This window comes from Elgaria multicarinata, chromosome 9, assembly GCF_023053635.1.
Source record: "Elgaria multicarinata webbii isolate HBS135686 ecotype San Diego chromosome 9, rElgMul1.1.pri, whole genome shotgun sequence".
Classification (NCBI taxonomy): Eukaryota; Metazoa; Chordata; class Lepidosauria; order Squamata; family Anguidae; genus Elgaria; species Elgaria multicarinata.
Genome location: NC_086179.1, coordinates 2,153,246 through 2,177,686, shown reverse-complemented (window position 1 = coordinate 2,177,686; position 24,441 = coordinate 2,153,246). Strand labels below are relative to the sequence as shown.

The 24,441-nt window shown below is 42.1% G+C and overlaps 2 protein-coding genes across 2 annotated transcripts; both read right to left on the bottom strand.

The window, feature by feature from the left end:
* Positions 1 to 3,704: 3,704 nt before the first annotated feature.
* LOC134403938 (olfactory receptor 5V1-like) lies at positions 3,705 to 4,640 on the bottom strand. The gene has a single exon (XM_063134481.1). The coding sequence runs from the start codon at positions 4,638 to 4,640 to the stop codon at positions 3,705 to 3,707; it is 936 nt and encodes a 311-aa protein (XP_062990551.1).
* Positions 4,641 to 22,420: 17,780 nt separating this feature from the next.
* On the bottom strand, positions 22,421 to 23,356 carry LOC134403937 (olfactory receptor 5V1-like). Its single transcript, XM_063134480.1, has one exon. It carries the CDS (start codon positions 23,354 to 23,356, stop codon positions 22,421 to 22,423), a length of 936 nt encoding a protein of 311 aa, XP_062990550.1.
* Between the last annotated feature and the right edge of the window lie 1,085 nt (positions 23,357 to 24,441).

Genomic DNA, 24,441 nt, shown 5'->3' with positions numbered 1-24,441 from the left:
TGTGTGGGTTTTATTCTGTCTAACTGGCTAGAACAGACACCCAATCGTAGAATCTATGTGATGGCCTTCCAGGGATTTGAATAGTGCTCTCATGCCCCCACTCTGGTCTTCTGAAGGCTCAACATACCCAGTTCCTTCAACCTTTTCTCATGGGACTTGCTATCCATACCCCAAACATCTTCATTACTCTCCTTTGACCCCATCCCAATTTGTTTATATTGAAGTGCAGCACTCAGAACTGTTCACAGTACTCCAGATGAGGTCAGACTACTGCAGAATACGGTGGACTCATGCGACCTAGGAAATTTTGTGAACCGCCCAGAGAGCTTCGGCTATTGGGCGGTATAAAAATGTAATAAATAAATAAATAAATAAATATGGTTCTATTAATGCAAACAAACATTTTTTCGTGTGTGCACTGTGAATTTCTCTGGACACACGGGAGATGGTCCCTGGGCCTCGTTGGAGAACTAGATCCTAAGGAATGAGAATCTCATGAAATGCTTCTGTTACTGAGCCCTCCCCCAGATCTGTTAACTCAGCAGCTTTGTCCTCTGAGGACAAGGATTTGGGGTCATTTTGAATTTTGTTCCTGTGTTCCAAGGTATTCGCTACCTCCCAGTTTTGTAACATCCCCAAAATTTAATAACAATCCCCCACCATCCTTTTATCTAAGTCATTATTATTATTATTATTATTTATTTATTTATTTATTTATTTATATAGCATCATCAATGTACATGGTGCTGTACAGAGTAAAACAGTAAATAGCAAGACCCTGCCGCATAGGCTTACATTCTAATAAAATCATAATAAAACAATAAGGAGGGGAAGAGAATGCAAACAGGCACAGGGTAGGGTAAACAGGCACTGGGTAGGGTAAAACTAACAGTATAAAGTCAGAACAAAATCATTGATAAAAATGTTGTCCTATGCCAGGCCCAGGACCAAGCCCTGTAGCATTCGACTCAAAACCTCCCTCTAACTGAATGAGGAACCATTGATGAGCGCTTTCTGAGTATGCTTTTCCAACCAGCTCTGAATGTACCTGACAGTACGATCATCTAGTCCACACTTAATCAGGGGGGGATCCGCACGTCGCTCCCAGAGCGCTTCTATGCGGTCCCAGTGCATCCCGAAAACTATAGTGTGACTTCCCTGTAAAAGAAACGACGAAGAGCCGTCCATACTGCCGGCGAGGAGAGCTCGGCAAAAGAAGGCGGGGTGAAAAGCGGAAGAAGCTCTCCAACCCACCTTCTTTTGCCGAGCTCTCCTCTGCGGCGGCTGCGGCGGCAGCATGGACAGCTCTTCGTTTCTTTTACAGGGAAGTCACACTATAGTTTTCGGGTGCACTGGGACCGCATAGAAGCGCTCTGGGAGCGACGTGCGGATCCCCCCCGGTTGATAATATTATGTGGGACCTCAGCAAGGGCTTTGCTGAAATCATAGAATCATAGAATAGCAGAGTTGGAAGGGGCCTACAAGGCCATCGAGTCCAACCCCCTGCTCAATGCAGGAATCCACCCTAAAGCATCCCTGACAGATGGTTGTCCAGCTGCCTCTTGAATGCCTCTAGTGTGGGAGAGCCCACAACCTCCCTAGGTAGCTGATTCCACTGTCGCACTGCTCTAACAGTCAGGAAATCAAGTTAAATCATGTCTGTATCATTCCTATAATCCACTAAACTCATAACACTAAACTCAGTCCTGGGCCCAGTGCTCTTCAACATTTTTATTAATGATTTGGACGAGGAGGTGCAGGGAACGCTGATCAAATTTGCAGATGACACAAAATTGGGTGGGATAGCTAATACCCTGGAAGACAGAAACAAACTTCAAAGTGATCTTGATAGGCTGGAGTGCTGGGCTGAAAACAACAGGATGAAATTTAATAGGGATAAATGCCAAGTTCTACATTTGGGAAATAGAAACCAAAGGCACAGTTACAAGATGGGGGATACTTGGCTCAGTAACACTACAAATGAGAAGGATCTTGGAATTGTTGTAGATCGCAAGCTGAATAGGAGCCAACAGTGCGATATGGCTGCAAGAAAGGCCAATGCTATTTTGGGCTGCATTAATAGAAGTCTAGCTTCCGAATCATGTGAGGTCCTGGTTCCTCTCTATTCGGCCCTGGTTAGGCCTCATCTAGAGTATTGCGTCCAGTTCTGGGGTCCACAATTCAAGAAGGACGCAGACAAGCTGGAGCGTGTTCAGAGGAGGGCAACCAGGATGATCAGGGGTCTGGAAACAAAGCCCTGTGAAGAGAGACTGAAAGAACTGGGCGTGTTTAGCCTGGAGAAGAGAAGATTGAGGGGAGACATGATAGCACTCTTCAAATACTGAAAAGGTTGTCACACAGAGGAGGGCCAGGATCTCTTCTCAATCCTCACAGAGTGCAGGACACGGAATAACAGGCTCAAGTTAAAGGAAGCCAGATTCCGGCTGGACATCAGGAAAAACTCCCTGACTGTTAGAGCAGTACGACAATGGAACCAGTGACCTAGGGAGGTAGTGGGCTCTCCCACACTAGAGGCCTTCAAGAGGCAGCTGGACAACCATCTGTCAGGGATGCTTTAGGGTGGATTCCTGCATTGAGCAGGGAGTTGGACTCGATGGCCTTGTAGGCCCCTTCCAACTCTGCTATTCTGTGATTCTATGATTCTATGAACCTGATCAAAGATATGGGATTATTCTGGCAGGATTTATTCTTGACCAATCCATGCCTGCTCATAACTAGGCACAGAATTGTTATCAAAATGCTTACAAATGATTCCTTCATCATCTGTCCTAGATCCTCAGTATTGAAGTTAGACTGCTAGGTCTGTGTTTTCAATGTAAATATTTTGTCCATCATCAGAAGATTGGGCAACATTTGCTTGTCTCTTGTCTCATGGCACCTCGTCTGTTTTCAAAATTTTCAAAGATGATAGACAAAGGTTCTGCGAATACACCAGAAAGATCCTTAAGAACCCTGGGATAGTGACATCTGGCCCTGAAGACCTGAATTCATTTCTTAACAAATGCCTTATCAAACTTGACTTCAATCCTGAACCCTCATACATTATGCTACTTTTCTGAAGATACAGTCTCCCTTTTGGAAGAAGATGGAGGCCAAAGAGGAGCTGAGCATTTCTGCCTGCGCTTTGACAACAGTTAACTTTTCACATCCTTATTGAGCTCTGAGCCTGCCATCTTCTCTCCCTTGGTTTGAATATAGATGTAAAAGCCCTATTCCATTACACTTAGCATCTGAACATTCTGAGCTTTTGCTTTCGTAATACCTTCCCTACAAGTCAGGGCTACTTGACGAGGCCTTTTTCTTTTAATTTCATAGAATCATAGAATAGCAGAGTTGGAAGGGGCCTCCAAGGCCATCAAGTCCAACCCCCTGCTCAATGCAGGAATCCACCCTAAAGCATCCCTGGCAGATGGTTGTCCAGCTGCCTCTTGAAGGCCTCAAGTGTGGGAGAGCCCACAGCCTCCCTAGGTAACTGGTTCCATTGTCGTACTGCTCTATGACAACGGAACCAGTTCCTTTTATGTAGCCATATCAGCTTTTTTTGGAAGACTTCTTTATTTTTGTTTTTTACTCTCATTGGGATTATTTGAGACTGTGCCTTTACTAACTCCTCCCTCAGGAACTCCCACGCATCAACTCAATGCGCATACGCCAGTGATGGAATATACCATCAAAAATAACACTTAAACGGCCCTCTGACAGTGGAGAACCTTCCTCAGAGCTGCCTTCACCTCCTGGTTGCGGAGGCTGTAGATGAGGGGGTTGAGCATAGGGGTGACTATGCAAAACATTGTGGCGATGAAGGTGTCTGTCTCCAGAGAGTAGCCAGTACTTGGTCTGTTGTAGTTCAGGAATCCATTTCCAACACAGAGGGTGACCACAGTGATGTGGGAGGCACAGGTGGAGAAAGCTTTGTGTCGGCTGGTATTGGAGCGAATCCGCAGAATGGAGTCCAGGATGTAGAAATATGACAGGATGATGAAGAGGAAGGGACCGAGCCCCACAAAGATGCTTGTGATGTGATTGGCCAGTTCGTTGACACGTGTATCACTGCAGGTGATTTTCAAGAGTGGGGGGATGTCACAAAATATGTGGGGAATCTGGTTGACTCCACAGAAGGACAATGTGGACGCCAGAGTGACATGGACAGCTGCATCTAGGAAGCCCCAGACCCAAGTGGCCACAGCGAGCTGGATGCACACCCTGTTACTCATGAGGTGGGAGTAGTACAGAGGCCGGCAAATGGCAGCATAGCGGTCGTAGGCCATGACAGCCAGCAGGGCAGGCTCACACCCAGCAAACCCGATCAGGAAGAATGTCTGGGCCAGGCACTGGTTGTAAGAGATGGTGTGTTTCTGGCGTAGGAGGTTGGCCAGGATCCTGGGCACGACAACGGAAGAAACACAAATATCCAAGCAGGACAGGTGGCTGAGGAACAAATACATAGGGCTGTGGAGACGGGAATCCATTAGGACCAGGATTAATAGCATGAGGTTGCCCATCATGGTGGCCACGTAGGCAGCGAGGAAAATCAAGAAGAGGTAGGCATGGCCGCTTGAGAGGCTGGAGAAGCCCAAGAAGATAAACTCTCTAAGCTGTGTTTCGTTCTTTCCATCCATGTGTCTGCAAGGAAAGAGAGGTGGCATGTGAGGAAAGCCAAAGGCCTTCAGGGGCCTTTTTAGAACTTCCTGACCCGGCTGGCCATGCGCACCCTGTTACTCATGAGGCAGGAGTAATACAGAGGCCGGCAAATGGCAGCATAGTGGTCGTAGGCCATGACAGCCAGCAGGGCAGGCTCACATCCAGCAAAGACTATTTGGGCCAGGCACTGATTGTAAGATATGGTGTGTTTCCGGCATAGGAGATTGGCAAGGATCTTTGGCACAGGTGCAGGCTGAAAAGTGAGGCTAGAGCTAGAGGCTTTATAGGACCAGGCTGGATCTTATTGGGCCTGGTGTCACCTGACCTCTGCTGAGTACACAACTGCAGCTCTACCCACCAACAGGGAACAGGCCAGTAGCGCCCTCCTCTGCGATTTGCAGGAGCAGCCCAAGGAATAATAAGGGCCAAACTACATTGCATGCGATTTGTCATTGCATTTGTGTCATGGACTGTAATCCCCTCAAGGAACGTTAGTTATTGGGCAGATTATAATGTACTAAACAAATAAAATGAATTTGTTTTTAAAACAAGAATAGGTGCCACCAGGGAGAGTTGGGGCAGGGAGAGAAAACTGAACCAGAACCTTACTGTGAGGAGAGGAAGTTTAACTACAGTGACCCTATGGAAAGGAGGACAAGGTGCCTATATCTTTAACAGTTGTATTGAAAAGGGAATTTCAGCAGGTGTCATTAAATATTTATTAAAGCCTGGTGTATGCATGCAGCACCTTCATCACAGCAGTTAAAGCTGCAGGAGCCCTGCCCTCTTTTGTAGCTGGTCACTGTAGTATATCCAGAGGGGCTCCTACAGCTTTAATTATTGTGATGAAGAGGGAGTTTCACCAGGTGCTGTATGCATACAAATGACACCTGCTGAAATTCCCCTTTCTATACAACAGTTAAAGATACAGGAGCCCTGTCCTCCTTTCCATAGGGTCACCCTAGTTTAACCCTTTCCTTCAATGTCTCCAGAGGCTTTGGATCAATGGGGCAGGGAGGTGCCACTGAGATCCCTATTTCATAGGGCGACTTCAGGGAATCACCAAATGAATGGAAAACAGAAGAGCCTTGCTGGATCAGACCAAAGGTGTACCTTGTAGAGCAGACTGCCTCCAAAATAGCCTACAAGTCTTCAGAGACTTCAGAGAGAATGTCATCCAGATCACCTCATTAGACCAACCTTTCCCCAGTGCCCTCCAGATGAGAATGTAAGAACATCAGACGAGCCCTGCTGGATCAGACCAGGGGTCCATCTAGTCCAGTACTCTGTTCACACAGTGGCTGTTGACCAGGACCCCACAAGAAAGGCACAGGTGCAACAGCACCCTCCCACCCATCTTCCCCAGCAACTGGTGTATAGGCTCACTGCCTCTGATACTGGAAGTAGCACTTTGCCATCCCGATTAATAGCCATCAATAGCCTTCTTCTCCAGGAATTTATCCAACCCCCTTTTGAAGCCTTCCCGATTTAGTGGCCAACACTATGGACTGTGGTAGTGAATTCCATGTGCTGTGAGAAGACGTACTTCTTTTTATCTTTCCTGAATCTCCCACCAATGAGCTCCAGGTTCTAGTATTATGAGAGAGAGAGAGAGAGAGAGAGAGAGAGAGAGAGAGGTTTCCTTGTCTACTCTCTACACACCAGGCATAAGCTTATGCATCTCTATCATGTCTCCCCTTACTCACTCTTTCTCTGAACTATACAGCTCCAGACGTTGTAACTTTTCTGCACAGTGGAGTTGCTCCAGTTCCTTGATCATTTTGGTTGTCTCCTTCCACCCCTTTTGCAGCTCTATATTGTCTTTTTTTAAAGTGCGGTGACCAGAAGTCTACACAGTAGTTCATAGAATCATAGAATCATAGAATAGCAGAGTTGGAAGGGGCCTACAAGGCCATTGAGTCCAACCCCTTGCTCAATGCAGGAATCTACCCTAAAGCATCCCTGACAGATGGCTGTCCAGCTGCCTCTTGAAGGCCTCTAGTGTGGGAGAGCCCACAACCTCCCTAGGTAACTGGTTCCATTGTTGTACTGCTCTAACAGTCAGGAAGTTTTTCCTGATGTCCAGCCGGAATCTGGCTTCCTTTAACTTGAGCCTGTTATTCCGTGTCCTGCACTCTGGGAGGATCGAGAAGAGATCCTGGCCCTCCTCTGTGTGACAACCTTTTTAAGTATTTGAAGACTGCTATCATGTCTCCCCTCAATCTTCTCTTCTCCAGGCTAAACATGCCCAGTTGTTCAAGTGTGGTGGCACAATAAATGTGTATTTAGGGCAGTAGTATATTTGTCTTGAATAAGAATGCAGAGGATTGCTTAGAAAGCTTCTCTTCAGATTCGAGATTTTGCTTCTTGCTTCCTTTAACTCCTTTGTCAACTCTTGGTTCTACTCTCTCTTAAGCTGGTTTCCTCCTCCTGATGAGAGCGATTGACAGATAAAAGCTTCCCTGGGAGGCAGGCACCACTGAGCTGGGCTCCCTCTCCTACTGACCTCCCCACTTCAGTTTCAAGCATACATGGGTAGACCTCTCCTTGCAATGTCCTCCATCAAAGAATCAAAAGATGTTTCTAGTCCTTTCAACTGTGGCACACAACAAACCACGAAGCTACTCACCTTCCCTTGCTATCCTAGACACCGATGGCTGGCCATGTTCATGGCTGGATTTCTTCTCTTCACGCCAGGAAAGGGGGACCTCGAACTCTGCCTCTATCTGGAAGGAAAGTTATGCAGCCCCCCAAACGCCCCAAAAGTTTGGGTCCGGAATGCAAGCAGACGGGGAGTCCGTTCAGGGGCTGAAGCCTGTAGGGTGGCGAATCCATCTAGCCTCCAAATGTGACACCATGAGAAGGGCTGGAGGATCTCAGTCTCACGGCAAGACTTGTGGCCACCATGAGCAAGTCTCTCGGTTACCTGTGTTGGGTGTGGCAGATGGTGCTTGGAGAGGAGAAAATATAACTTAGCAAGTGGGTCTTGGAGATTATCCTGCTCTGGAAACCCACAGGGTGGTGAGATAGGGAGGTGGATTCTCTGAGGGGGAGAAGAGCTCCCAGGTGAGCCCTTCCCAGTAGGTGTGATGGAACCAAACGCAATGGATGCTGTCCCTTAATTAGGGTGGAGCCTTAATTGCTGGTGGAGGCAGAACAGCCGACCCACAGCTATTTCCCCCAGGTCTGAGGCATAATCAGGTACAGAGAGTTGGGATTGGCTGTCACAGAGCTGTTAAGTTGGATTTTGGAAAATGCCTCTTAAAGTATTTTAGGCATGAGATTGACAGATGAAACTTTTAGAGCAACATCACCCTGCCTCATTCACCAATGACGGCTTCTTCCGCTTGTCACCCTCTTTAATTTCCTCACTACTACTCCTGTCTTTTTCCTTACTCCTAGAAGCCTTCTGTCAGGAAGTCTTCCTTCCTTCCTTCCTTCCTTCCTCTGATGGAGGCCACATGTGTGAATGTAATTTAACCACATGAGAGGGCAAGAAATAGTCATTTTAAATGAAATGTGTATAATCTCACCAGGAGAAACTTTTGATAGTTTTCTGCAACTAGATTAGAGAGTGGAATACTATTCCAGGCAGAAGATTCTGTCAAGAGCAAAAATCCACTTTGGTTGTAAGGCAAGTTCGTTTTATTGAGCATAATACAGCTGTATGGAGAGAGTCGTACAGACAGACAAAGAACGTCTTCCCTGGCAGTGTGAAAAGCAGGTATATTCATACACATTAGCATCTTAATCAATTAGCAGTTGGCAAAATTCTGAACCAAAACAAAGACAGATCTAAGAAAACTTCTTCATTATACCTTATCGACAAATGGCCCATAACTCTTCTAGCAATATCAGATTGACCTGGCTGGTCAGTCGTCCTAATCAAGCTAGCTTATTTGTCTTAAACTACATCAAAACGTCTTGACAGTTAGAAATTCCAATTAAGCATTTCCTTCCAATTAAGCAGTTTCAGCATTACAGCACATTCAGGCACATACATCATTCCAATCCCATCATGCACTTCACTTGCAAGAACCAACCTACATACAGAGCAGGTATATCTGGGCTTGTGGCTTTGCTTTCTCAGTACTGACATACATTTTAATGAGTCAGGGTAGCACGAATGAGGAGTTGGTGCTCCACTTAGGCATTAGACGATCCTAAGACCTAGCACTTTCTAAGGGTTTTTTTTTTTTTTATGCAAGGCACTTATTGTGTTCTTGATATCCCTACTCATAGTTGTTTACAGGTTCTTTAGTGTTATGTCTAAGGAGCACTTTTGGTTAGGTTTTATTAGAGAATTTAATTATGGAACTGAAAGAAACTACTTTCCCCCTTATATATTTGTGCTATTTCATTATATCACAGTGCCACCTAGAGGTTATGTAGAGGAAAAGCAGGAAAGAAAATCCCCCTCGTTTATTTATTTATTTATTACATTTCTATACTGCCCAATAGCCGAAGCTCTCTGGGCAGTTCACAAAAATTAAAAAACATTCAAAGTATAAAACAACAGTATAAAACCATAATATAAAATACAACATAAAACCTCAGCCAGATAAAAAAGCTCAACCATGCATGATCTCAATTCTGCAGTGAAACCAAAAGCAGATCCAAAGGATTAACAGCCCTGTGCAAAATAGCTCTGAGAGGATGCTGACATCCTGTGTTATGCCTGGGCTGGAGAAAGAGAGAGAGAGAGATTGTCTTTCTGGTAGGAGATCCTGACGTCGGCAACCTCTCATAACCAGTCACTGTGGCACAAAAATGACTGTTCTAGTTTTGCAGGCTGGATTTTTTTCCTATATGTTGCAAATTTTGTTTATTATAAACATTACATTCATTCGTTACTTTTTTAACTCATGCAATAGCCAAAGCTCCCCAGGTGGTTCAAAGCAGAATGTGATATAAATAATAGTTAACTAATAGTTAGCTGTTCTCTATCACAAGACAAGCGGTAAGGCAAACCTGCAGCCTAAGCGAAGAGACCACATACACTGCTGGGGTCAAGAGGTAAGCGTGTTATCTTGAAAGGCCTAGCTTGCTCAATCAACGGACAATACACAATGAGTTTCTGCTAAGGGCAGTGGCTGCAATGTTGTCTATGAGTTTCTTGTGGAAATATACCCAAGCATGACACTGTATGACCAAATATGATGTAACTTGTTTGCCACACAGTATGAGAAGCATTCAGGGCTGCTGCTGCTCCTAAATTTGAAGCAGGCAGTCTTTTCACTGCGGAAATAAAGCCAAGGCTTTGATCTTACCCCGTGTCTATTTGTTATTTGGTTCCGGCGGCTAGACACGATCCTTCACAAAATTGAGTAGCAATTTTGATTTCAAAAAAAAGTGGATTTATACTGAAAACTGTTAAAAAGGATGATAATGGTAGATATCTTATGATAAAGGGGCAAATAGAAAGTGAACAATATACATTAGTAAATGTTTATGCTCCTAATGAGAAACATAGAGAGTTTTTTATGAAATTATTTAGTGAAATAGAGGAGTTTAGGGAAGGATATTTAATTTTGGCAGGGGATTTTAATATGGTAATGGACAATAGAGTGGACAGATCAAACCCCACAAATGTGGAAAAAAGAAATAACATTACTATATTGAATAAATTAGTAAGAGAAAAAGACTATGTGGATTGTTGGCGTTTACTGAATGGCGTGAATCCGGGATTTTCTTTTTACTCCCCAGTTCATCAGACATATTCTAGAATAGATTATATATTGATTTCAAAAGAGTTTGCAAGTAAGGTGTGTAAAATGGAAATGGGAGTAATAAAGGTAACGGACCATGCAATGTTAAATTTAGAATTTACAGTTAAAAAAAATTACAAGGAAGCGTTTAGGTGGAAATTAAACACAAAACTTTTAAAATATAATAAAGTGGTAGAAAAAATACAAAGTGAATTGACGGAGGCTTGGGAAATTAATGAGAAAGGAGGAACATCAAGGGCAGTAGTTTGGGATACCATGAAGGCAGTATCGAGAGGGATATTTATTAGAGAAATGTGTAATTTGAGAAGACAACAAGTAGCAGAGCAAGAACAATTGGAGGAAGAGATTAAGAAAATGGAGAAAGATTATTGGCAAAATAAAAATAAGCATAAATTAATAGAAATACAGGCAAAGAAAAAGCAATTAGAAAATTTAAATTTAGAGGAGGTCCAAAAGAATCTAATATATATGAAAAGGGAGTATTTCGAAAACAGTAACAGGAATTCTAAATTGCTAGCCAGACTCACACAAAAGGAAAAAGCAAGGAATGGGATAGGGATTTTGAAAGATAAACAAGGGAAGTATTGTCATACAATGAAGGATAAAATAAAGATATTTCAGGAGTTTTACCAGGATTTGTATAAGGGAAAGGATACTCAAGAACAAAAGTTGGAAGCTTATATAGAAAAATATACAATGAAGAGAATAAAAATAGAGCATAAAGAGTTAATGGAGAAGGTAATAACTCAAGGAGAAGTTGAAGAAGTAATTGGGAATTTGAAGCCGGGTAAATCACCGGGGGTAGATGGTTTAGGACCAGAATATTATAAGGTTTTTAAAGGAATTTTAATACCAAAATTAATAAATTTGTATAATTCCATATTGGAAGGGGATGAAACGCCAGAATCATGGGAGCATTCATTAATAATTTTAATACCAAAACCAGATAAAGATTTGACTGTTCCTGATTCATATAGACCGATTTCATTAATAAATCAGGATGCGAAGCTTTTTTCAACTATCTTAGCAAGGAGGTTGAATAAATTTATAGAGGAATATATAGGGGAGGATCAATGTGGATTTGTGGTAGGTAGACAGATGCCTAATTTGGTGGGAAGAGTATTAAATGCAATTCAGGTGATAAATAAGTCGAGGGTTAAAGCGGGAATTCTGGCATTGGATATTTTCAAGGCTTTTGATTGTGTGAGCTGGCAAGCCTTAAAGATGGTTTTAAATAAAATGGGATTTGGAAATAAATTTAAAGCGATAATAGAACAGTTATACTCTCAGAATACAGCCGTAGTGGTAGTGAATGATGGTGTGACAGATAAGATACGACTAGCCAGAGGGACAAGACAAGGATGTCCGCTCTCACCAGTCCTATTTGTAATGGTAATGGAATTATTGGCGAACGCAATACGAGAGGATGAGGAGATTGAAGGAATTGGTAGTATAAAAAAAAATTAAATTGCATATGTTTGCAGATGATACGTTGTTGACGATTAAGAATCCAATAGAGAAGATGGGGAGAATTAAACAACATTTGAGAGAATTTGAGGCTGTTATGGGGTTAAAAATAAATTGGTCTAAATCAGAATTGATGTTATTTAATTATACTAAAAAAGAAGAGAAAGATTGGGAAGAAAAGGGAAGAGAAATGAGAGTTAAGACTCAGATTAGATATTTGGGAATAAAAATTACGCAGAAGTTAGAGAATCTAGAGAAAGAAAATTTAAATGTTTTAAAAAAAGAGATTTTAGTAAAATTGGAAAAATATAAAAGGTTAAATTTATCCTGGTTTGGAAGAATAGCATTAATAAAAATGAAGATTTTAGCAAGGATAAATTTTGTGTTTAGGATGCTACCAATAAAAATTTCAGAATTAGAGTTAAAAAGTTGGCAAAGGATCATAAATAATTTTTGTAATGGTGATAAGAAAGCGAGGGTAAATAAAAGTAAATGGTATTTGAGTCAAAAAAAGGGAGGATTGGGTCTCCCGAATATTATATTATATTATGCAGCCAATAGATTAAGATATATAATGGAGGCAATTTTAGGATTAGGGAACTTAGATTGGATGGAAGAAAAAAATATGAGTAATATAGAGACTAAATTAGAAAATGTTTTTTTTATGGAAGGGAAAAAAAAATGGGTGGAAGGTATAAATAACCCACTTTTGAGGACTCACTGGGAAATTTGGAGTAAATATAAAGGGGCGCTGCTTCCGAGCAGCTCTCCCTTGTCACCGGTAATATTGTTGAAGAATTTCCCGGAGGAATTAAAAAGTAGATTAAGTAAAGTTTTAATAGAGAGAAATAAAATGAAATTAAGAGATTGGTTAAGAGGAATGGGTACAAGAGAGGATATAGAAGAAGTCTTGAAGGATAAAAAGTTAACTTGGTTAAACTATACGCAATTAGAACAATGGACTAAAAAGTGGGTAAGAGATAATGGAGAGTGTAGAGAATTAACAAGGTTTGAAGAATTAATAGATAAAAAAGATAAGGAAAGGGGGAAAAGAACAGTGTTAAAAGGGTTGATGAGCGAAATATACAGAATATTGGTGGAGAAAGGGACAGTGGATAACTCGGGTAAAATGGTTTGGGAGACAGATTTGAAGGTACAAATAGGACAACAGGGTTGGGAGGGATTATGGAGGCAAAGAGCGTTGAGAAATATGTCAGTAAGAATAAAAGAGAATTATTATAAAATTGTATGGAGGTGGTACCTAACTCCGGTTAGATTGAATAAGATAAACAAGCAGCAATCGGCAAATTGTTGGAGAGGTTGTGGGGTTAAAGGAACGTATATGCATATGTGGTGGGAATGTAACTATGTTCAGAATTTGTGGAAGATGGTGTTTCTGGAGATTGAAGAAATTGTTGAAATGAAGATAGAAAGAACACCAAAAGTTGCATTGCTGTCGCTATTTGAAGAAGATTTTAAATGTAAAAAGGAAATTAAGGAACTGATAACGAATTTGTTGATTGCAGCAAGACTAATTATAGCTAGGAACTGGAAGATACAAGGGGAATATTCTATTGAAGAATGGTATAAAGAAGTGTGGGATATAGCTATTAATGATAAATTAACAAGTAATATTAAATGGAGAAGAGGTATAGCTAAATCAAATGATTTTGAAGGAATTTGGAAACAGTTCCTAATATTTGTTTTTTCTAGAGGGAGTGGGAATCCACCAGCAGAAGAAAGTATGAGATTTTGGAAGCAGGAATGAGATCCCGTGGTGGGGGGTGCACTGTAGGTGTATTGATTATGTTATTAAGATTATGTTATTAAGATAAGATATTGTATTCAACTGAAAATTAATATATATAAAAAAAAGACACGATCCTAGAAAGAGAGAGCTCAATTTGAGGGCTCTTACCACAATTTGGCGAGCCAGCCAGGAGCCGTCTAGCCTGTTGTTCATCGAGCCCTGGTTGGTTCCGAACTGACCCAGCTGGCACTAGGTGAGTTAACCTATTGGGTTCTTCTACTCTGGATGGGATGGGTGAACTTCAACCAAGGCTACTCCAATAAAGTAGGGTAAGATCATAAATTCAGGTAAGACACCCCCCCAGGATGAGCGATTGAGTGAAATGTTGAAAGGTACACATAAGCCACGCTCTCAGGTTATTAGTAGTCCGTCTTGGTGTGAGTGATTAGGCCATAAAAATGTTGAAAGGTATACATGGGCCACGCTCTCAGGTTCTAAGCGGGACAAAATGTGGGGGAGGTTAAAGCATCCCAACGGGGTCCCCTTGATGTAATGTGTAAAAAAAAAGGATGCAGGTACAGGGCACTTGCCTGGAACAGCAGAATTGAAGGAAAAAGCGCTTGGTTTTGTTATGTGTTGTTATGTGTTGAAAACTTGGCCACTTATTGGTTTATCTGATTAAAATGTTTTAAGAGATCTCAGATTGATTTTAGGAGGAAAAGAAAAGAAAAAAGGAAGGGAAAAATCCTTTGTTTAAATTTTTGCAACAGAATCCCATAGGAGTTGCTCCAAGCCCTGTTCTGAATGTTTATTCAGACCCTGCACCAGCATTTAACCCACAAGAGCCAGTTCATTTAACCATCATTATAGAATATTAAAACAGGGTCTTACAAGTTCTAAAACATATGGGTCAAAAGATTGTTAAATTGGTCTAGAGTCAAGAATGTAGTTCAAAAACAAACAAAACAAAAACAAAAAACAGAATTACCAGCCAATTTTATGGCAAGGTTTTCCCGCAGTCTTAGAATGTATGGTAGAATTGATCCAGAGGAAGATGCAAGCAGAGTTTTGGTTGTCAGTATTTTTTGTTGATTAAGTAGTTTTAGATATTAAAGAATACTTTGTGAAAGTATCAGCCAGGATGGCAGGGGAATACTGTGGCTCAGGTTTTGATTATTGCATAGCATGTTTGTTTGTTTTGGTGGAAGAGAAGAGAAAAGAAGTCAGAAAGACAGAAACAAACAGACTAAGAGTGATATTAGGAAGAGTTTTGGCACTGGATTTGGGCGCAGCCGGGGAGGCAGCTGAGGTTTTAGTAGAAGCTTTAGACCTGGTAGAGGTTTTGGACGTAGCAGAGGAACATGGAAACGGGGGAGAAGGACAAAAGAGAGAGAAGATGGGCAGAGATGAGATGTGTGTCATTTTTTGTAAACCAGGACACTGGAAACAACAATGCTCATCAACACCCCGAAATCGATGATGTAGACAGTACCTTAAGCGTTCCAAGAAGAGGCGGAGGAGGAGGAGGAGGAGGAGGCCCCGCAACGCCCCTCGCGGGGACGGGGTGAAGAGTTGCTGGACCCGGCAGCTTCGCCGGGGAATCGGATGCGTCCTTGGCGCCGCCCAACTGCCTGCCGGCCTCCTGTTGCCGGCGAAAGAGTCACTCAGGCCCACCCGGGTCGGAGAGCTCGGCGGAAGAAGCCGCCACCGGCTTCTTCCGCCGAGCTCTATGACCCGGGTGGCTCTTTTGCTGGCAACAGGAGGCCAGCGGGCAGGTGGGCGGTGCCAAGGATGCAGCTGATTCCCCGGTGAAGCCACCGGGCCCGGCAAGTCTTCACCCCGTCCCTGCGAGGGGTGATGCGGGGCCTCCTCCTCCTCCTCCGTCTCTTCTTGGAACACTTAAGGTACTGTCTACATCATCGATTTCGGGGCGCACTGCAGGCGCACTCCAGGCGCCCCGAAGACTCTGTGTAGACAGGCCCTAAGACTTAAATGATTTCTCAAAATTGCATAATTTGTCTGAATGGTGGAATAAGGTCAACAATCCGAACTGTGCTGATAAAGCCTTTAATAGTTGGCCAGACTTTATGAAAGTGGGTTATTACAAACTAGCTCCAGAGTGGGAGATGGAATATGTCCATCAAATTGATCCACTGAAGTTGAAATTTAAGAAGAAAAGTGATTGTAACTTGCTAACTTGTTAACTTGCTAACTTGTAACTTGCTAACTTGTCTTTGTATCTTCCAGACTACCCTGATAGTGTGGGCATGTCCAATTCTAGGGAAATGGTGGGGAAATTCCCAAAAAGAACTTACTATTCCAGAAATCCTTGTACTGTGAATTAGCAACTTTTTGGAAGCCCCAGAGTTTAAGAAGTTATGAAAAAGTTCCAGGGCATATTTGTGGCTGGCATTTACCTGCTAGCGATATGCCTGTGTCTAACTGCCTCTATCAGACGGCCTGCAGCTTTCAAAGCAATGAAAAATAAATGATTCATGGCGCGTTCCAGTGTTCCCTGTAAAGGGAGGTCTTTGTATTATGCAAAAAGAAAAAAGGAAAGCAGTATAAATGTAAGATCTTCTGTTTGCCATGAAATCTGGAGCACACAAGTTATAGCCCCCCCAAAAGGAACTTAGAAATTGAGAGAATTACACTGCTGTACCTTAATATTGATGCATTACCAGCAAAATCTTAGTACCTGGGAAAAAGAATAGAATAAATCTGAAAAGCAGTCTGAGCAGTATCATTTTAGTTACAATGATTGCTCAGCTTCATAGAACCCAAGATTTTTATGGTGGGTATGTAGGGAATATGCTTATAAAGTTTTGCCAGCGAATTGGACCGGTTGTTGTTATCTAAGTACTTTACTTCCACCGATGTAGGTGATGCCTTTGCCCTCCAAATGTGTCAAAAGAAGCATTGATATATCTTTAGAAGTTATTGCACAAGGGTCAGGACAATCTTGGCTTCCCAATTTGAATAGACTAAAAAGAGCTTTTATGATTGTTATAATGCTTGGGCTTTGTTGCTTTGCACCATGTATAGGAGCTATCGTTCAGAAACTAATTTCCAGTGCTGTTACATCTCATGATTATATGATGGTTTCCACATCAGAAGATGACAAATAAGCAAAATTAAGAGAATGGTCTGAAATAGGCCAAGCCTGTGTGGAAACCTCGCAATGTGATCCTATCAGTAAGGAATTACTGACGGGTCAAAAGGGAGGACTGATATAAATAATAGTTAACTAATAGTTAGCTGTTCTCTATCACAAGACAAGCGGTAAGGCAAACATGCAGCCTAAGCGAAGAGACCACATACACAGCTGGGGTCAAGAGGTAAGCGCGTTATCTGGAAAGGCCCAGCTTGCTCAATCAACAGACAATACACAATGGGTTTCTGCTAAGGGCAGTGGCTGCAATGTTGTCTATGAGTTTCTCGTGGAAATATACCCAAGCATGACACTGTATGACCAAATATGATGTAACTTGTTTGCCACACAGTATGAGAAGCATTCAGGGCTGCTGCTGCTCCTAAATTTGAAGCAGGCAGTCTTTTCGCTGCAGAAATAAAGCCAAGGCTCTGATCTTACCCCGTGTTATTTGGTTCTGGCGGCTAGATATGATCCTAGAGAGAGATAGCCCAATTTGAGGGCTCTTACCACAAATGAAACACAGACTAATACCATTAACAAAACTTGAATAAAAGATCCCAGGATGGTTAATGTGGTAACAGGCAAATACATAAAACAAACAAACACCTGATTAAATAAAACACAAATGCAAGAAATGTTAAGTATATGAAAAGTAATACTTGCTTAGTCATTAAAATTGTGTATGTATGGCTATCTCAGGGTTAAACAGAGAAAGACTATCTGTGTGCAATTACCTTGAGATAGAAGCTGTACTGGGAACCTTGCCAGGATTCTAAGATTCCTTGAGGCTGGGTTAGCCTAATCACAGCTGTATGTAATGTAGATAAAAACTGAACAGGACTGCACAGAAGCCTGAAGTGAATAAACTAGCTCTGCTAAGTAAGACTTGCATGGTGTGCATTTGTTTCTGAGCACGGACAGAATCCCAGAGAGAAAAGTTCTGGCAAACCCAACAGAGGTTATGGGCCCAGGCAAGCTACGTCAGCATAACCAGAAGAACCAGAACTTGATGGGAATGGTGCAGTATCAGAACCAGAACCAGGAGTCTGCTAAAACAAAAGGAGACTGTTGATGGAGGAAGACATCAAGCTAAAGCCAGTGCTGCAAAGTGAGGAAAACTCTCAATCGGCTGACTCTGAGGAGGACTCTGAGCAGGAGGACGGTGAGATACCAATTCCTAAAGCAGAGGGAATGGCAGGAGCTAATATGTCTGGTTTGCATCAATTGTTGGAAAAGCTGAATGACTCTAACTATGCATTATGGTCTTACAAAATGCAAATGTATCTGATTCAGGCTGAACTGTGGTATGTAGTCACAGAGAATCCACCAGATAGAGCAGATCCACAGAATGCTAAATGGTTTAAGGACGATGCAAAAGCAATGGCAGTTATTGCATTAGCTGTGGAAAATTCTCAAATTTCCTTCATTCAGTTTTTGAATACATCAAAAGAGTGCTGGAATGCGCTACAAGCTGTATATCAAAGAGAAACAGCGGGCAGTAAAATAATTCTAACCCAGAAGCTGTATGGAATGAAGCTGAAACCAGGGGAGTCTATGTCAAACCATTTGAAAAGCATGAGAGAAATCTTCAATCAACTCAGGGCACGAGGGATGGAGTTTACAACTATACACCAAGTCTATGTGATTTTGTCAAGTCTTGATTCATCGTACGACGCGGTTGTCACCATGATGGAAAGTCAAGAGGAGGAAAATTTAACCCTCGAGTATGTAGCTGGAAAACTACTGGAAACCTATGAAAGAAGACAAGCTTCAAAACAACAGAGCCTTAAACTTCCTGTGGCTGAATTTCAACAAAGCCATAAATCTTCTGACGTGGTGGCTGCATTAAAGGCAAGGAAATGCTTTAATTGTGGTTCCACAGGACACTTAAGGCGGGATTGCAACAAGAAGAAGAAAAAGCAGCCGACAGCAAATTGGAGAGAAGAAAACAACATGAATGAAGCTGAATCAACAAAGAAGTGTCTTCTAGCAAGAGTCAAAGAGACAATGAATCCTTGGTTTTTGGACTCTGGGGCTTCAATAAGTATGGCAAAAGACAAACTTTCATTTGTTACCTTGGAAACTTCTACTTCAGAGCAAAAGTGTGTTACCCTTGCAAATGGAACAAAAATCCAGATATGTGGTGTGGGTAATGTATATTTTGATTGTCTGGGAGTTGAACTACAAAGTGTTTTATATGTACCAGAATTGGAAACAAACCTTCTAAGTGCGTTTCAGTTAGCAGACATGGGATATGAGATTTGTTTTACTGAAGAAAATTGTACTATAAAACAGGGAAACAAGGTGTGTGTGCAGGGAATAATGAAAGAATCTTTGTATGTGATTAATACTTGTACAGAAAATGAAGTTGTAGCCAGCAAAGTCACAACAAAAACAGTAACCAATTGCAAACCACACCAAGAGTGTATCCATTTGACTCATAAAAGGTTTGGTCACGCCAACTATAAAACAATTTCTAAGATTCCAGAATTGTGTGAAGGGGTGAAAATCAAACCATGTTCTAACTATGTAGAATGTAATGTATGCAGTGAAACCAAGTGTCGTAAGTCAAACATTCCAAAACATAGTGAGAGAACAACAAAAGGAATTTTTGAATTAATTCATGCAGGTCTTGCAGGTCCTTTTGAGACAAGTCAAGGAGGAAACAGATTTTTCTTGTCTATTGTTGATGATTACAGTAGATTTGGATTTGTGTATGTGTTAAAACAGAAGAGTGAAACTTTTGGAAAGTTCAAAGCGTTTGTTAAGTGGAGTAAAAATAGATTTAAAGAACCTATAGCTAATCTAAGAACGGACCGGGGAGGTGAATTTCTTAGCAACCAATTAAAAAAATTCCTCAGTGAGGAGGGTATACAACATGACCTTACTGCTCCATATTCACCATTTCAAAATGGAGTTGCAGAAAGGAAAAACAGAACCTTGCAGAACATGTTAAGAGCTCTATTGAGAGAGTCAGGATTGTCTAACTTGTTCTGGGCAGAAGCTTTGTCCACCTCAAATTATTTGTTAAACAGACTTTACCACTCTGTACATGAAAAAACCCCATATGAAATGTTTTACAACAGAAAACCTAGAGTGTCACACATACGGGTTTTTGGAAGTAAATGTTTTGCTCATGTTCAGAAAGAAAACAGACCAGGAAAACTAGCTCAAAGAGGTTTGGAATGTAAACTGTTGGGATATGATACACAAACAAAAGGCTATCGTTTGTGGTCTCCATATCACAGAAGTGTAATTGTGAGCAGAGATGTAGTCTTTCATGAACAAATGCAGGAAACAAAACAGTATGTAAGTTTGCCTGTAGAACAGAAAGACGTAGACACAGAAAAAAATCCTGAGCAATCTCAGCAAGAGAGGGAGGGGGAAGAAACTGTGGAGGAAGAAACTATGCCTGTAACTATGCCAAGACGATCAGAAAGGGAACGCAAAGCTCCAATTCGTTACTCAGATGAATACCAAAGCAAACAGGTTTCTCATAGAGCTTTACTGATAGCCTATGAACCTACTTCATTTGAGGAAATTCAGGAAATGGAACCTACAGAGGCTCAGGGCTGGCATGAAGCAATGTCAGAGGAAATCAGAGCAATGGAAAAAAATGAAACGTGGGAGCTAGTACCTTTACCTGAAGGTCGTAAAGCCATTACCTGTAAATGGGTATTCAAAGTAAAACAAAATGAGAAAGGACAGGTGGAACATTACAGAGCAAGATTAGTAGCAAGAGGTTTTGCTCAAAAATATCTAGTAGATTATGAAGAAGTTAATGCACCTACAACAAAATACTCAAGTGTAAAACTTTTGTTAAAATTTGCAGCAGAAAAACAATTGAACGTATTTCATTTTGACATCAAAACAGCTTTCTTATATGGAGATTTAACTGAGGAAATATACATGACCCAACCAAAAGGTTTTGTTAAAAATCCAGGGTTAGTGTGTAAATTGAAAAAATCCATATATGGTTTGAAGCAAGCAGCAAGGTGTTGGAATAAAAAACTGGACAATGTATTGATCAAAACGGGTTTTAAAAAAGCAAAGCTGATCAATGTCTGTACACAAAACAGGATGGTTCAAATGTAGTGTATTTGCTGATTTATGTAGATGATCTGTTACTGGTTTTTAATGAAGAAGAACAGAAAAACACATTTGTAAACCAGCTGCAAAGACATTTTGAGTTAAAAGACCTTGGTCCAGTGAAAAGTTATTTGGGAATGCAAATTTCAAAAGATTCTAACACAGGGTCATTTCTGATTGAACAAAGTGGCAAAATTAAAAAATTGCTGGAAGAACACAGCATGGAGAATTGTAAAATTGTTGCCACTCCCATGGTCACTGATTTTCAAAACCAGACAGACAGTACTGAAATGGAAGACATACAGAAATATCAGAGTGTGATTGGAAGTTTACTTTATCTAGCAAACCTAAGTAGACCAGATATTACATTTGCTGTAAATCTTTTAAGCAGAAAAATGACAAAACCTTCTGTAACTGATTGGACAGCTGTAAAACGTGTATTGAGATATCTAAAAGGCACAATCAATCACAAATTGGAAATATCTGCACACAAAGATGGAAATTTCTGTGTTTATGCAGAGGCTGACTGGGCTAGCGCAATTGATAGAAAGTCTACCAGTGGAGCAGCATTCTTTTACAATCAATCTTTGATTGATTGGTATACAAGAAAACAAAATTGTGTAGCAACCTCTAGTGCAGAAGCAGAATATATCAGCTTATCTCTGGCTTGTAATGAGATTGAGTGGTATAAACAATTATTTGCTGACCTAAGGTTGGAAATCGAGACACCAGTAACCATATTTGAGGATAACCAGGCATGTATTGGTATGGCTACATCTGAAAAGTGTAAGCCAAGAACTAAACATGTGGATGTTCGTTATTCTCATGTGAAAGACATAATTCAGAAGGGCTGGATTAAACTTGAATATTGTCCATCTGAAATGATGTTGGCTGATTTATTCACAAAGCCAGTATCAATGGTAAAACACAAAGAGATGCTTTTAAAGCTAGGTCTCAGATTGTAGCACAATTTGAACAACATGCGCAAGAGGAGGACTGTTAAGTATATGAAAAGTAATACTTGCTTAGTCATTAAAATTGTGTATGTATGGCTATCTCAGGGTTAAACAGAGAAAGACTATCTGTGTGCAATTACCTTGAGATAGAAGCTGTACTGGGAACCTTGCCAGGATTCTAAGATTCCTTGAGGCTGGGTTAGCCTAATCACAGCTGTATGTAATGTAGATAAAAACTGAACAGGACTGCACAGAAGCCTGAAGTGAATAAACTAGCTCTGCTAAGTAAGACTTGCATGGTGTGCATTTGTTTCTGAGCACGGACAGAATCCCAGAGAGAAAAGTTCTGGCAAACCCAACAAGAAATTATCTAGGGCTATCAGCAGGACTAAAAATATATCCAAAAGGCCTGGGAAAATACAGAGGTCTTGGTGTTGGGCAGACATCTCGGGGTGGGGGTGGGGGGCAGCGATTTCTTGTGCATCCATTTGGCTTTTTAGAGGTCCTCCTTTTTTTCTCACATTGGGATTGTTTGTCATTGTGCCTTTACTAACTCCTCCCTCTGGAACTCCCACACATCAACTCAATACACATATACCCCCAAAAATAACATTTAAACTGCCCTCTGACAGTGGAGAACCTTCCTCAGAGCTGCCTTCACCTCCTTGTTGCGGAGGCTGTAGATGAGGGGGTTGAGCATAGGGTTGACTACGCAAAACATTGTGGCGATAAAGGTGTCTGTCTCCAGAGAGTAGCCAGTACTGGGTTGGTTGTAGTTTAAAAATGCATTTCCAAGACAGACATTGACCACAATGATGTGGGAGGCACAGGTGGAGAAAGCTTTGAGCCGGCTGGTGTTGGAGCGAATCCGCAGAATGGAGGCCAGGATGTAGAAATACGATAGGAAGATGAAGAGTAAGGGACCGAGCCCCACAAAGATGCTTGTGATGTGATTGGCCAGTTCGTTGACACCAGTATCACTGCAGGCGATTTTCAAGAGTGGGGGGACGTCACAAAATATGTGGGGAATCCGGTTGACTCCACAGAAGGACAATGTGGACGCCAGAGCGACATGGAGAGCTGCATCCAGGAAGCCCCAGACCCACGTGGCCACAGCGAGCTGGATGCACACCCTGTTACTCATGAGGTGGGAGTAGTACAGAGGCCGGCAAATGGCAGCATAGCGGTCGTAGGCCATGACAGCCAGCAGGGCAGGCTCACACCCAGCAAACCCGATCAGGAAGAATGTCTGGGCCAGGCACTGGTTGTAAGAGATGGTGTGTTTCCGGCGTAGGAGGTTGGCCAGGATCTTTGGCACGACAACGGAAGAAATACAGATATCCAAGCAGGACAGGTGGCTGAGGAAGAAATACATAGGGCTGTGGAGACGGGAATCCATTAGGACCAGGATTAATAGCATGAGGTTGCCCATCATGGTGGCCACGTAGGCAGCGAGGAAAATCGAGAAGAGGTACTCATGGCCGCTTGAGAGGCTGGAGAAGCCCAAGAAGATAAACTCTCTAAGCTGTGTTTCGTTCTTTGCCTCCATGTGTCTGCAAGGAAAGAGAGGTGGCATGTGAGGAAAGCCAAAGGCCTTCCGGGGCCTTTTTAGAACTTCTTAACCACGTGCAGAGTGCAAGCACAAGCAATGCAGCAGGTCTGCCTGCCATGAAGCCAGAATCTGTTGGGAATATTGCAGCAGCATCTGCAAGTTACTAGAGGGAGGCAATGTTGCAGTTCGTTGAGTTGTGGGGATTTTTGAATGCAGCTAACCTCTGGATCGCTGTACCCTACAGTGTTGTTTCCCGTGACTTTTCTCCACCCCCACCCCCACCCCCACCACATCTCATTTGTGAGTAAAGCTGTTTTCTTGTCTTCATCGAAGGAGGGTGTGTTCTCCTGTCTTGTGCTGAAATAGTCAGTGCAGACGTGGGACTGGTAAACGCCCATTGTTTTGCCTTTTTGTTTTTTCTTTGTTAACTGCCTAATCGGTGGTATCGTTATTAAAGATTCCCGTCATAAACAAGACATGCAGGCTAAGGGCCAGGCTAGAACTAAAGGCTTTATAGGACCAGGCTGAATGTTGGTACTACCTACCTACAGTAGGCTGGCCGTATGAAAAGAAAGACAGGGCTCCTATATCTTTAACAGTTGCATAGAAAAGATAATTTCAGCAGGTGTCATTTGTATGCATGTTGCACCAGGTGAAATTTCCTCTTCATCACAACAGTTAAAGCTGCAGGAGCTATACTGTGACCAGATTTAAAAGAGGGCAGCTTTAACTGTTGTGATGAAGAGGAAATTTCAACAGGTTCTCCATATATACAAACGACACCTGCTGAAATTCCCTCTTCAATACAATTGTTAAAGATACAGGAGCCCGGTCCTCCTTTTCATAGGGTCACCCTAACCAACAGGGAACAGGCCAGCAGCCCCTTTCTCTGCAGTCTACAGCAGCAGCACAGGGAATAAGAGTCAAACTACAAGTTACATTAAATGTGTCATTGCATTTGCCTTACTGGTTTGAAAAACACACTAAGGAAATGCAGAGGGAGGAATCTGGATCAGAATCATAGTGTGAGGAAAGGCTATTTAAAAGGCTTTCCTCCCATGCTTTCGTGCCCCCACCCAGCC